General features: G+C 38.6%; 1 protein-coding gene across 2 annotated transcripts in view; it reads right to left on the reverse strand.

Annotated features, from left to right (window-relative positions):
• Window positions 1-14,984, reverse strand: part of LOC126191336 (E3 ubiquitin-protein ligase RNF103-like) — a 428,517-nt gene that overhangs the window by 316,509 nt on the left and 97,024 nt on the right. For both annotated transcript variants that reach the window (XR_007538339.1, XM_049932174.1), the window contains one exon: window positions 2,846-2,998. Coding sequence is in view for 1 of the 2 variants with exons in the window: in XM_049932174.1 (XP_049788131.1) it covers window positions 2,846-2,998 (153 nt within the window). In the remaining variant the exon portion in view is untranslated. The remainder of the gene's footprint in view (window positions 1-2,845; window positions 2,999-14,984) is intronic.

The raw sequence follows: 14,984 nt of genomic DNA on the forward strand, positions 1-14,984 counted from the left end.
ATGGCGACCGCTCAACAGAAAACTTTTTGTGTTATTGAGTACGGCAGAAGTGAATCGACGACAGTTGTTCAGCGTGCATTTCGAACGAAGTATGGTGTTAAACCTCCTGATAGGTGGTGTATTAAATGTTGGTATAAACAGTTTACAAAGAATGGGTGTTTGTGCAAAGGGAAAGCTAAGGTGCTACTGTAACTGGACTACAGTATCTGGAGATGTTAGAGAATTGGCTGTTCCCTCAGCTCGAACAAGAAGCACAACAATTCATATTTCAGCAGGATGGAGCGCCACCACATTGGCACTTATCTGTCCGTAACTACCTGAACGTCAACTACCCGAGGCGATGGATCGGCTGCCAGGCAGTCCGTGACAGAGCACTTCATCACTGGCCTCCAAGAAGCCCTGATCTTACCCCCTGCGATTTTTTCTTATGGGGGTATGTTAAGGATATGGTGTTTCGGCCACCTCTCCCAGCCACCATTGATGATGTGAAACGAGAAATAACAGCAGCTATCCAAACTGTTACGCCTGATATGCAATAGAGAGTGTGGAACGAGTTGGAGTATCGGGTTGATATTGCTCGAGTGTCTGGAGGGGGCCATATTGAACATCTCTGAACTTATTTTTGAGTGAAAAAAACCTTTTTAAATACTCTTTGTAATGATGTATAACAGAAGGTTATATTATGTTTCTTTCATTAAATACACATTTTTAAAGTTGTGGTATTCTTTTTGAATCACCCTGTATTTTGCTGTTGATCCTGTTGCCTTCCTCAGGTCCACATATAATAATGGCAACAGGACAGATCACTGATATACTATGCCCTCTGGACACCACTAGCAAGCAGTAAATCAATAAAATTATTTCTTATTTTACAGTACGTCTTGTGTGGTTACACCACACATTTATAGAATAAGTACCTCGTCCCACACCAAAAGCCCCTTCTCATTCTTACGATCAACTATGACACAACTTCCAATCAGTGCCTTATCACATCTTTCAAACAGCCCCAAAAACTGACCAGTTAGTAATCGTAGATAGACCTAATAAGAATCTCCCTCCTTCCCCAAAGCTAGCTTGCTATTTCATTTTTGACACTCTTGCAGAAAGATCTTGACTTACCACTTAAGTACCTTAACAACAAACTTGAGTAGTTTGGCTTCCACCTAGAACACAGCACAATCCATCGATTGCTGCATATGGTTGAGCTGTTATGTAAGGCAATGGATAAGAAGCACATAACAGAAGCTTTCTTTTTTGATAGCAAGAATAACTCTGACTAACTTTGCCATGACTGTATAATTTACACACGTTTCAAATAAACATCTGAGATCAGATGACCCACATTACTGACTCATCCCTAATGGGCAGACAGTTTTCTTAAGTGTGAATGTTAGTACAAGAGCAATAAGAAAATTTTGGCCTGGAAAAGATATGGTGATAATGTGCTCATAGCTGATCTGAGAAGCCAACTCATTTAGTAATTTGATGTGAAACATATTCACTTAAGAACATGTGCATTAAAACAGTTTCTACATGGACAGGCTTTAAATTTTTCAAATGGCAAGTGGAGTTCTCAAATACATCAGCTACTGCAATCGTATGAAATAGATGTAGCATGTGTCTTCAACATATACTGAAGCATTCTGTAATTGGAAACTTTTTAGTGATTTGTAATGAACACTGCACTTGCAACAAAGCAATGGCATATTGATCTGGTAGCTCTAAAACCAAATCTGATGGCAAAGCTCTCTAAGGCCAGTGGGCATTCCACAGATGGCATGACCAAGCAACAGACACTGTAAGAACTCAATACACTATTTTGTTTATACTTGTGTAACAACTCCATTTAAAAAAAATCTTCAAATGTTAAAAAGTTCCTCAACATTTCACTTTTATTACTAGGTAAAAATCAGTTTTTCGCGGGGATACCAGGACTTCCTGACAAATTATTAATCTGGAAATGAAATTAATTTTCCATTGTAATTAACACACAGAGTGTGATTGAATATGGCCTGACTGGACCAGACCAATATTATAATTTAAGGTGACACTCACTGCAAACACAATAAAAAACACTTAATTTCCAATGTAAAACAGTTCACAGTTTAGTGATGAGATAGTGACAATTCAATAATGCATGTGGAAATTCTGTCTAATATCAGGTAACTATGATATTAAATAAATTTCAGTTTTATTATGAAAGGTGATTGAACAGTTTTCTGTTCCAAAGAAATCATCCGCATCCTGTCTCTCCCTCACATTCACCTTCTGATCAGTTCAAGGTGACTGATTCAGAAGACTACTCCAAAGATATTTCCATTTCTCTTCTACAGTTGTGCACTCCAATGTTGGTCAGTTTTTATATGAATACAAAAATTTAACATCCATTCATTTAACAATATCCCCAAAAAAGTACAATTTTTGAAAGGTACAAAACAATTATTAAATTGAATGAAAAGATAAAACTGTGTAGTTTGGTTGTCTTGCAGTGCAGTGCAGTGGGAGCATGGTTCTCAACAGTAACCAAACTTGTATCTCTTCAAAATCTGCTAACTAGTTATGAAATTATATTCAAAATTTATTATTTTAATGGTACCCATTTTAAAACTTCAGTAAAATTAAACACTCAGTACTTGTCTTTCTAATATAAATACTTTTCAGAAGAAATGCTTTCTCAATGAACTATGATTAAAAATGCAGAATCAAGCATTCTTGAGTATTTCTAGCAGGAGAAATCTGCACAAGTTTCTTTTCCTCATTATGTGGTGGTTTTTCTCTCACAGATATTCTAAATAATTTATTTTTGTACAGGACAGACTATGTTTGTAAGAAATTATTTCATTACCTTGATGTACTAGGAATTCTGAACCGCCATAATGGTAGCTCCTTCACATAATCTGTAGGAATAACAGAAGGTTGCAACCACAAATTTGGAACAGCCAGTCGTTCAATTAACATCTCGATACCTTCCTCCATGTCAAAATCTGTTGGAGCTTGTCTGAAAATGAGTTGTATTTGTTTCTCAATACATACATCACAAATAAGCAACCAACTTCATAATAATTCTATTTCTTTGCATTATGGAAGAAGTGATAATAACATGCAATAAATGGAGACAACTTTCCTCAAGTAAGTATCGTCCACTCATAGAAACAACTGAAAAGGCTTTAAACACTTTTAAAAATGTATCCTTTCAATCACAAAATTATTTCACTTAAGTTAAAATACAGTATATTCGTCATATAATACATACTGGTTTATACGATAATTCATGAAACTGTTTACATTTTGTACGGGTTACATCCTGTCTGATCTGATTTTATGTATTTGTGAAAATATAAAGTTTTTATTGTGGCTAATAACTTAAGACTGTCTTTCAAATTTCGTCAATTCAAAATTGAAGTATTCTGAACAGCTCACACATTACTATAAGAATGTGGGCCTGTCCTGAAAATATGGCCTGTATATTATACAGTTTCATTAAAGATTCTGTGCAATGTTTAAAAAAAGTCTGAACAGCCTTTCAGATAGCAGTGATGTAATGAAAGCTGGCAAAAAATTTTACCAGAATTACAAAGCAACCTATTGCATTAAAAATATTAAATAGCTACATTCCATCATACACAGACTGTTTTCAGAATGTAAAAGTATGCATTTTTGAAAGGAGTTATGAGCTCACCATCACAGGCAAACTAATGAATTAGCTAGAAGTTGAACAAATGCAAGTGTATAAGACATGATGCAATCACATATCATTGGAGCTAACGAGTTGTGCACCTAGTTCAATAGCTCGTGCCTGGCAAGTTGAGCAATGTCTGACAGTTAGAGGGTTTTTGTTTTTCTCTCTGGTGGACTGGAGGAAGTGGGTTGTACGAAAAGGAAGGGGATAGTTGGAACTGGGCAGTTACGATGGATGGTGTGTCCAGTGAAACATAGGTGCTTCCTGGAGAGCAATTGGTCAGCATCACTAATGCATCATTTTTCTGGCGTGCGTGATGGCAGTTGGCACTCTCCATGCAGTGCAATGCAGCTGTTGACATTTCATGCTGGGCCAGCCTGGTCCTGCTCTAGCTGTCCTTGTTTGGCAGTACCCAGGTTCCTCCCAGAGAATATGGTGTGATTGTGCGGTCGTCTCCCCTTCTGCACTACATGACTGGGATACTTTCACAGCATGATTTTGCTGGGCACTGAGTCAGTGCCTTCTTCGGGTTCCTTGGTCATGAACAGAGCCCGGATCAGCTTCCCTGTGGTTATGGTGAGCGCTATTTGTACATTCTCCATTGGCTTGTCTCCATTCCCTGCTGCTGGTTGTGCTTGAAGCAGCTGGATGTTGGCCTTTCACTTGGTTTATCAATTTTTGTTGTTCTGCACTCCCTCATTTTCTCTTAATGTGATTTTGATAGGGTTTGCAGTACGTTTCGAGTAAATTGTTTTTAAAATTTTTGGGGTAACTTAATATTAGTTATTGGATTTCTTATAGAGCCGGGCACAGGCTTTGGCTTTATACAATCTGTTCACTGCTCAAGAGAACTTTGCTGTATATGTTGCAGTGCATTACCTATCCTCTCTCAGCTTCTGGTTGCTTGGGGAGGGTTCCTGATATCTATGTCTGTGGTCTGCCGTGTTATCAGCGGGTTTCAGCCCTGACCTCACGTGTGGCTTCAGTATGAGTTCCGAAGTAAATTATTAAAAAATTAATGTTTTGATGAATTGGTAATTTTTAGGGAAAAGAATAACCTTCAAGGAGTATCTAAATTGTTCTGCTCCCAATGTTTCACATTTAACGCCCTTTTTAAGTGTATTGTTGGGAGTATTTGGCAACAAATAATGTCCAATAGTTTTCCCTCAGCCCTTACTCTAGATCCTGTTGGTTGATGTCCTAAGATATAAGCTCTTGTTGCCTGTGTCAATTTTGGTAGCTACAGTGTGGTTATGTTCTGGCCTTATCCTCCTCTCATTGAACATCACATGTTTTTCTTTCTTTCTTAATGTTATTTTCTTGTTTATTGTAAATTATATGTTATTACTTGGAAACTGTTCACTGTTGATCGTTGTTTCAGGCACACTCTGCAACATGAAAGCTCATACTGTGACCAGAGTGGAGACTCTCAGGAAAGAGCAGTTCAAGTACGAGTTGTGACTATGGGGCCAAACTGAGGACGGTGACGTCAGTGAGTTATGCAAGTGTCTGTGCAGCAGTCATGCTTCCCATGCACGTCATGGAAGGGAATATAGGCTAGGTGGATACTACTCCCCCTCACGCATAAACTTTTCGTCAGGAAGCGCAGATTGCACATTTGTTCAGCTGAGTGGAAGACTTGTGGTCCTTATTTTCTGATGTCCTCTCTAAGGCTCAAATGCATAAATTATTGGTCACAGTAATGTCTGTGCACAGAAAGCTAAATGGCTTAGAACAGGACCGAGGGTCCCACGAAAGTGCGGGGAGTAGCCCAGCAGAAGAGTGTCTAGGAGAGACTCACAGTCCTGTCCAATGAAATATGCATGTTTTGCCAAACTTCCCAATTCATTTCTTAGAATTATCAAGGGCATAGATAATCTTGCCAAGATACCATTAACCAGATTTGGTACACCAAATCAGTTACCCTTTCCATAAGGGTCTGTTAACTGATATGGTGAGTAATGTCCTGGCCTGTAAGGGTGATCTGTGTGAGCTATGCTCCATGATCCTTCAGCAAAGAGTGTCTGCTTGAGTCAGGAATGAGTTAATTAACGAATATTTGTTTTGTGTACAGCAGGTTGGGGAACCCCTAACTGATTACATGTGGGGCGTGTGTACTGCCGCCCTTGCATTCGATGTGCAACTTTCCAAGGATCGCTCCCACATTTTGTTTTTGGAAAGGCCTATCACTTATCAAGATTTAGAGCATCTGGTTTCTGATGTCATTGGGGTTGCTCAAGCTGATGCTAGACATAAGCATGTTAGGGAAGGTGGAGTTCCTCCACTTGATAAGAATACTGTTACTAATAAGGTCACTCACAGTAAGGGACAGTGTTTCCATAGCCGGCAGCCTGGGCATTTTGCCTGCTTGTATTACTGAAAATGTAAATCTGTGCAAAACAGCTGACACCAGAGGACAAACAAATGCCGAGGAGCTATCTCTGTTCCTCACATCTGTGATCACCTAAGTGCGGCTAGTTTGCATGCCTTCCCCTAAGCTTGCACGAGTCTTAATCACGAAGCAGTGTGTGGTCTTCTTGATTCTGACACCTCGGTGCCTTTATTGATTTATGACGTGTACCTCAGACATCTGGCTATTCATATTTTACACAGTTGTGACCTGTGATTACCATATTTTATACAGTTAGCAGGCAGCAGCTCGCTACCCATGGTTTATTGCACATTTTTTGTGTGAAGGGTGGCTGACATGCTGAGCCATATGTTTGTGTCTGGTGATGAGGAAACTTTGGTTCGTTGAATGTTCAACCAGGATGGAGGTGCCCGAGTTGTTTGGTGATCTCGCACAACAACAGGATTCTGACCTAGGGGCTGTTACATATTAAACAGCGTTTTCAATCAGGGGAAGAAGTGTCCAGGTACCAGCTTATATGGGAATTGTGTATTTACAATTGAAGGGCAATGGTGACTGGAAAATTTGTTTGCCTCGGGATCTCATTTCAGCCATCTTTAAATATTACCATCAGCGTTTGTTAGGTGGGAACTTAGGCACTTATAAAACCATACAGAAGATCAAACAACATGCAATGTGGCACTTGCTCTTTATTTATATAAACAGGATGGTTGGACAGTGCTGAGAATGTAAGTTGTCAAAACAAAGTTGGAGAAGTAAGAGTGGATTGCTGAATTCCAACCATGCCGAACATGCTATGGAATGTATTTTCATTGACAATGTTGGTCTCCTTCCCCAGACTCAGGCAGGATACCACTATATTTTCGTAGCAGTGGACCCTCCTTGCATTTTGAATGGTTGATGCCAAGTGGGGGAGGGGGGGGGGGGAGGTTAACTGCAGGGACTAGCACAAAACATCTTAGTAAAATTATTTTATCTTTGGCCCTTCTGTCACTCTCATCAGCAATGACAGCCCAGCCTTCGTGTCTCGCAAGTTCCACAGATTTTGTTTTTAGAATGGCATCCATCAAGAAACTACCACCCCCTATTACCCCTCAACCATCTTTTGTGGAAACAGTTAACAGGAACTCTAAGACTGCTCTTATTGGTTCAAATGGCTCTAAGCACTATGGGGCTTAACATCTGAGGTCATCAGTCCCCTAGATTTAGAACTACTTAAACCTAACTAACCTAAGGAAATCACAAACATCCATGCCCGAGGCAGGGTTCAAACCTGTGACCGTAGCAGCCACATGGTTCCGTACTGAAGTGCCTAGAACTGCTCGGCCACCACAGCCGGCCACTGCTCTTATTATTTACCATTCTGAGGTGCCACTGAAATGGGACAATACCATACCATAGTTGAATTTTGCCTTTAATATGGCTAGGCATGAAGCTCATCAAGCTGTACCAGCATCCTAATGTTCTTCCAGCCAGTAAATCCACCACCGTCCAAGTTGAGAGAAATTGGTTTCTTATTATGCCACTCAGAAGGTTCCCAGACTTAGTAAGAACAATGAACACAAAAACATATATAGGGTTTCAGAAGCTTTTGCACAAAGCCCAATAAGAGAAAATTCTGAAAATATAAATGAAAGTTGGTGACACATAGTGAAAGGAAAGGCAGTGTTGCAACTATACAAGATAACCAAATGGCATTTATATTAATAAGTCATTCGCTGTTGACAAATGCCATTGTTGCAAACTGGAAAATTTGTATGTGACCTGGAAATAGAACACAACAGCTGAAGAAATATTGGAAAGGCAAAACCAGATAATGAAGGACAGTCTGACTCTGAAATCAAACATAGATACAGAGGTGTCTTTATACACACTGGGACACATTCGCTAAAAACCTGCCTCATTTAAGTACTAATTTGTAGCATTATAAAAAGGAAATTAGTGAGTTATAAATACATCTGCAAGATAAATTGTGTCATTAAATAATATTGTGATAGCAGTGTTCATAGACTCAAACAAATTTATAATTTAAAACCACATAGAAAAGGATGGTATGCATTTACATAGACTGGGATCTATAACAGTTAGCAGGATGTATAAACATGACTGCATAATCATCAGAAAGAGAGGCAATCAGATGCACCAGCTGAAAAAAGCAAACATAAATACAGAGAAAAACTATAGTGTATGAAAGTATTAGACGACATTAATTTTACAAAATCAGTGGTACAGAATTAAGTACACAGAGTGTAACACAACAAAGGGGAACTACCCTATTCATTCGTATACCATTCGACATCAATATTATTTTGTCCTAGTGGATACTCTAAACATCCAATTCCTTATGCAAATAGGCATTCATAAAACTTTATTATTCACTGTGTAATTTCTTCATTACTGATAACTATAGAATAATTAGTTTAACGGGAAATATTTTATTTTGAGAAATATTAGTGATTTACTGCACACACAAAACATGGGAAGGTGAAATTTTCGATGAGCTAGAAACTATTTGTTTCTCAAATTAGAACAGTTTATAAGAAAGCCCCCATTTTTCTCTATTCAACAAAAATTTTATACTTCAAAAGTTATTTGTATTCAAATGTATGATGTTCCATAATTTCCAACTTTAAAATGCAATTATTTATAAAAGTCAGTAACACAGTTTCATCGTCCTGATTTTTTTCTGTGTACAAAAATGCAAATTTCCACTAAAATAACTTGTTTGTTTGTTAATTATTCTGATTAGAAAATAACACTTTCTCAAGAATGTCTAGCAAATTTTGGGAATCCCCTTCCACAATGAGTTGCTCTCCAACAAAACATTATCATTAATTCTGCCATTTTCTAATTTACAGCTATTGGTTGAACAAACTCATATCAAGGGCTATTGTGTCTTTGTTCTTTGTAATTTTTTATCTTAGTATCTAAATGTAATAGCTCTATATTTCAACAAACTATAATTTTCCATATTATTTACTTCTGTAAATAGGCACAAGGCCTTAGTCTGTGCTTATCTACCAAAATGTAAACATCTATATGACAATATGTTATAAATCAGCTGGAGGACAACACTCATTACTTAATCACCATGCTGTCGGTATCAAGTTAAAGTACGTATTCAGTATGAGACAGTCAGTGGCCAAAAGTGAAACTGTAACCGTTATATTGTTTTTGTTTTATGTTTCCTCATGCAGTTTTCATCTGCACTATGTAACCCAAATGTAAACATCATGTTAGTAGCTCGAACAGTCCACGCCTAAAGAGCTCGGTGGTCTTCTCATCAAATTTCTGCTCAATAAGCTTGACTAACTCTGGTGAATAGTGAAACCATGTCGAAGCTCACTAGGATATCAGTATCTTTCAGTCTGAAGTTGTCAAGATGTTTCACAAAATCCACGGAATTACGGATATGGTGAGGGCATTTACCTACATAGGGGCTAAGTAATTCAGCCGTTTTCCAACTTTCCCAACCTTCGAGCCACTACATCTCAATCAACTAGTGCCTTAATTTGCATCATGAGGATAAGTGCAACACGTACCTGCCCTCCCGCCAAAAAAATCCCCTTGACAGTACCAGGATTGAACCCGAGTCCACATACAGTAAGAAATTAAGCTACTAAAAACTAAACACTGCGTGGAAATAGACAATATACTGAATTTGATTGCAAAAATTTTTGCAGACATAACATCTGAACCACTGATGTAAACACCATTTAAGTTTGTCATCTTCCCAGACTACTTAAAAAGTGAGACCACTGCATAAGAAAAGAAGCCATGTTGTGGTGACAAACTACAGATCAGTTTGAAACTTCTTGAGAGATTAAAACAATGTGCAGGACTAGGACTCAAATCCGGAACCTTGCCTTGTCAGTCTGCCACACAGCTTTACTCAGAAAGGAAGTTTCAAAATAGCACACACACCCCTTTTTAGAGTGAAAGATTGATTCTGGATACAGAGTATTTTCTTTACTGTCAGTCTTTTAAAAAATACTTGAAATTTTTTTACTTAGAAGACAGTAAGATTTCTTAAATAAATACAACCTAATAATATAGTATGTCAGGATGGATTTACAAGGAATTATTCAACTGAAACTGCAATATTTTCTTTTCACAAAACAAGAGATGATCACGAGCATATGTGCAATGGGAGCAGAACTCTGCCAACAACAGTTTACAGTCAGATTGGACTCCAGACTGTTAGTCCACATAACAGCACCACTCGCAGCACCTAAAGATGACTGGATCAGCCACCATATATTCTGCATACAATGGAAACTACTACTACTACTACTACTACTACTACTACACTGGGAACACGGAAGCACTCTATTAATCAATCACACCAAGAAAACCTGAGAGGCAACATGAGAAAAATGTATTTAATAATAAGAACAATAAGGAACTGTATTTCATATAATAAACTCATGAATATATATTTTGCATATGCTCACTCAACATTGAGTAGTAGTTGGAGAACACTGTTGAGCAAGGCAGAAATTTTTCAGGCTACAGAAAATATAATACTTTAATGTTGAGATTGGACAAGAAAAAAATATCAGAAAAAATAATAACTACAAAAAACTTAACACAAACAAATGACATACAATTTCAGTGACAAATGCAGCACTATTCCAAAAAGTTATTCTTCATCCCTGCATCAAACTATATAACACATTACCGAATTACATAAAAATAATAACTGACAAGGATAAATTCAAGTCACATGCAAAAGATTACTTGGTCAAGCACTGCTTCTGTTCTGTGTACTGTAGTATTTAAGCACTCGTCCAATTGCTCTTGGGCATTATACAATACTTTATTTAAAGGACACATAAATACATAAAGCAAGTGAATAAATGAATTTCTCAGTAATCTTTGGACTCTTTTAAAAAATGTTGTCTGATTTTATGTGCTACTTTGTTATTGTGCATCAGACATAAATCCACCACCACATGCTAGAAATTAGAAATGAAACGGCAATGAAAACAGAGGGTGGAAATCGGTGACATTGACTGAAAGCAGGCAAATTTAATTTCATCAGTCAGATAAGTTACAGCAAGTGTTTTCTAAGATGAATTGGGATACTTGATGTGATTACCATTCAAATGCTAAAACAATAACTAGCAAATACTGTGTAAGTCATACATGACAGGAAGCTGGGACTGTTTAGAGGAAATAACCAACCTCTGGTAGAACTGAAGGATTTGATATACAAATTGTTGGGATGTACACCCTGTTTACCAGATTTGGCAGCCTCTCATTCCACCTAAGTCTTTAGAAATGTGAGACAAAAAATTTTTTCACCCCAATGGAGAGGTGACAGCATCCATATATGTGCATTTGCAAACATTTCAGGACTGGATTACAGGGATGCAATGAGTTCACTGAAGAATCATTTATCTAAAGTAAATTAATCAACAAGGGAACAACATTGAAATCAGGGAATCTTTGATCCAAAGAATACTAACTTTCATGGCCAGAGCAAAAATGTTTCACATTGCCCTTATATCTGTATATGTGGAGGGAGGGAGGCCACACATTTCAAGAGGATACAAGTTCATATGCTGAGTTACTATGTTCAAGTTTTTTATTCACCAATCAATGTCTCCATTATAGATAAGTGGTGTGCAAGCAAACAGAACCCTCTTAGTCTTTGAAAACGTTCTACTTACAATATTTCAATATTGCCATGGATCTTGTGATGCTTTATTAACAAACATGAACACCAATAAGTGAAGTTCATGTTTTGTTTATTCCACTTATTGAACAATTTTGATGCCTGCCTACAATACAGCTGGAAAGTTGACTAAACATTAGTTAAAGAGAACATGTTAGCTAGAATTTCTGTTAGTGTTCTCAATTGCATCTCAGTCATATAAAATCATTAACATCTAAGCTTGCTATGAAGACTTGTGTAGTCAGCAAACTTAATAAACTCAGGCTGACGTATTCTCAAATCTTTTTACCTACAGAGAACTTAGATCCATAATTATGTTATTTTCAAAAAACTGGCACAACTCTATGGTTATAACATGAACACTTTCTCGTTATGAAAAATCAAATCCAATGGCTATGTCCATAGGGAAAATTTATGAGGCAGTAAAATCACATAACAGCTACATTTACTAATTACTATGCTTGTATTTTGTCCATGATTTTCCAGTACTGCACGTAAAATTAGCACTTGTGAGAAGTACTGGTAGATGAACAGTGACACAGTATGCAACTTATCACCACCGTACAATGGAGCTACTAAGCACAGTGACCTACAGCTGCACACCAAAACATGTGCTGAACCCATTATATGCCTGGATATTTGTTAAAAGAGGATAGGGTAGTTGAGTGAAACAAACAACCTGATATACCTGCCAACAATGACATCTTCAGATTTTAATACAGTGCAACTCACACTTGAAAGAACTTCTCAAAGAAGAGTTGAATGAATGGTTCTACCATTGGTATTTAGGAAAATTGATCTCTCTGAGCAGAGCCACTGCCCTTCAGAGAATAATTAGAAGAGGTTGACAGTTCCTTAAGAATACATTCTGGGATTTACTCAAACATTACAAAATGTACTGCCTCCTTCTTCCCGACAACCAGTGTTTAACTCACCACTTCCATTACAGCACATCCCTACACATTGTGGAATAAATAAGAGTACATCATTTAACTGGAGCATATGATCAGTCATGTTTACAATGCACTGATTCCCAAACTTACATCACTACTACATACACATACATCACTACTACATCTATATAGTTTTAGCACAAGGCCACTTTGGAACAAGTATCTTAATCTATATTGTCAATCACGCTCATTCCCTTTCTCGAATGAAAAACAGCCCACAGTTGCACTAAATTATGTCTATTTTAAACCTTGACCATGGTTTCTGCAATAACAATATAGCCTTCCTCAGAAGTCCTGTTTTCATAATTTTTAAAGATGTGTCCATATACCTATATGCTGCCTTCACTACCTGGGCAGATACATATTTCATTATTTTCATCATGGTAGCGAAAACAGAAACTGTTACGAAATTGTCTCAAACGAAAAACAGCCCACAGTTGCACTAAGTTATGTTTATTTTAAACTTTGAACATGGTTTTTGCTATAATAATATTGGACACCATGAGCAAGGAATTTAGTGTCATTCTAAGTCTGGCTTTTCAAGTAACTTGTGAAGTATCATCTAGTGTTGAAGTAAATGTATCATTTCCTTTGTTTCTGGCTAAGATATGCATTTTACTACAGATTACTTTGATTAAATGAAACTTCCTAACATGAATGTTAGAATTCTTATCATTATTTGATAACACTTGCCATGTCACTTAATGACATAATTAACAAAAGTGTGGAAGGGACATACTGCTACTCATCACATTGAGGAGGTGTTGAGTCACAGACTTGCACAAGAAACAGGCTGTTAAAATATTTAATCTATCAGACAAAGTCCTTCTTCTGAAGAAGAAAATACACCACATTTGCACATGCACAAATCTCACATACATGGCCACTGCTTCCAGGTGATGGCACCCAACTGTGACTGCATTTGACGTTATTAGCAGGCTGCTGGGGTGGGTGGGAGGGGGTTATGAAGGGGGCATGTGGGAGGGGGGGGGGGATTGCAGGATAATGATGGGAAAAGATGCTGCGCCGTGCTGCTTGTGGAAGCACATAGGGAGGTGTTGTGGGGGGCCAGGATAGGGTTGATGGTTGCAGTGTTGGGAGTGCCAGTTAGGAGCAGGGAGAGGGCAGAAGTAGTGAAGGGAAAAAGACTAGTAGAAGTGTTGGCAGGATAGAAGGAGCGTGTAACATTGAAGTGTGAGCAGGGGAGACACTGGTGAAGTTTGAGGCCAGGGGGGTTATGGGAACAAAGGATGTGTTGCAGGAAGAGTTCCCATATGCACAATTCAGAAAACCTGGTGTTGGTAGGAAGAATGAAGATGGTGCAGGCTGTGAAACAGTCATTAAAGTGAAGCACATGGTGTTGGGTGGCACGTTCAGCAACTGGGTGGTCCAGCTAATTCTTGGCCACAGTTTGACAGTGGTCATTGACATGAACGAACAGCTTAGTTGTCACATCCCCACACAGAAAGCAGCACAATTGTTTCTGCTTAGTTAGTAAATCACATGGCTGCTTTTATATGTGGTCCTGCCTTTGATGGGTAGGAGATGCCTGTGATAATATTGGAGTAGGTGGGAATAGGAGGGTGATTGGGCAGGTCTCTCATCTAGGTCTATTGTCTGGATATGGGCCATGAGGTACGGGGTTGGGACCACATGTGAAGTAGGGATGAACAAGGATATTTTATAGTTTCAGTGGGCGGCTGAATACTGCGGCGGGGGGAGGGGGGGCGGCAGAGATGAGGAAAAATTCCTCATTTCAGGGCAACAGGAGCGGTAGTCAAAACTTGGCAGAGAAAGTGATTCAGTTGATCCAATCGTGGGTGGTGCTGAGTCACAAGAGGAGTGCTCCTTTTAGGCCAGACTGGGTATGTGGGAGGTGGTAGGTGACTGGATAGACAAGGCATGGGAGATCTCTCTATTGAGAAGGATGGGAGGGTAATTTTGGTTTGTGAAGACCTCAGTGAAATCCTTGGCATCTTTGGAGAGGGACTGTTCATCACACTACAGTGGCGATGACCACTGGTTCTGGACGAATGTGGATAGGAGGTTCTCAACCTCAGTCCACATCACGAAGTTGTCATCAGTGAACCTGAACCAGGTGAGGGGTTTGGGAAAGATTCCTTAGATGGTCCATGTATAGGTTGAAATGGATTGGTGCTTTGCATGTGCCCACTGCTGTACCGCATATAGGTTTGTAGATGATGACTTCCAAGAAAAAGCAATTTTCAGTGAGGATTCAGTTTGCCATGGTGACCAGGAAGGACATTATAGGTTTGGAGTCAGTCAGGTGTTGGGAAAGAT

The sequence above is a fragment of the Schistocerca cancellata genome, chromosome 1, assembly GCF_023864275.1.
Source record: "Schistocerca cancellata isolate TAMUIC-IGC-003103 chromosome 1, iqSchCanc2.1, whole genome shotgun sequence".
Taxonomy (NCBI): Eukaryota; Metazoa; Arthropoda; class Insecta; order Orthoptera; family Acrididae; genus Schistocerca; species Schistocerca cancellata.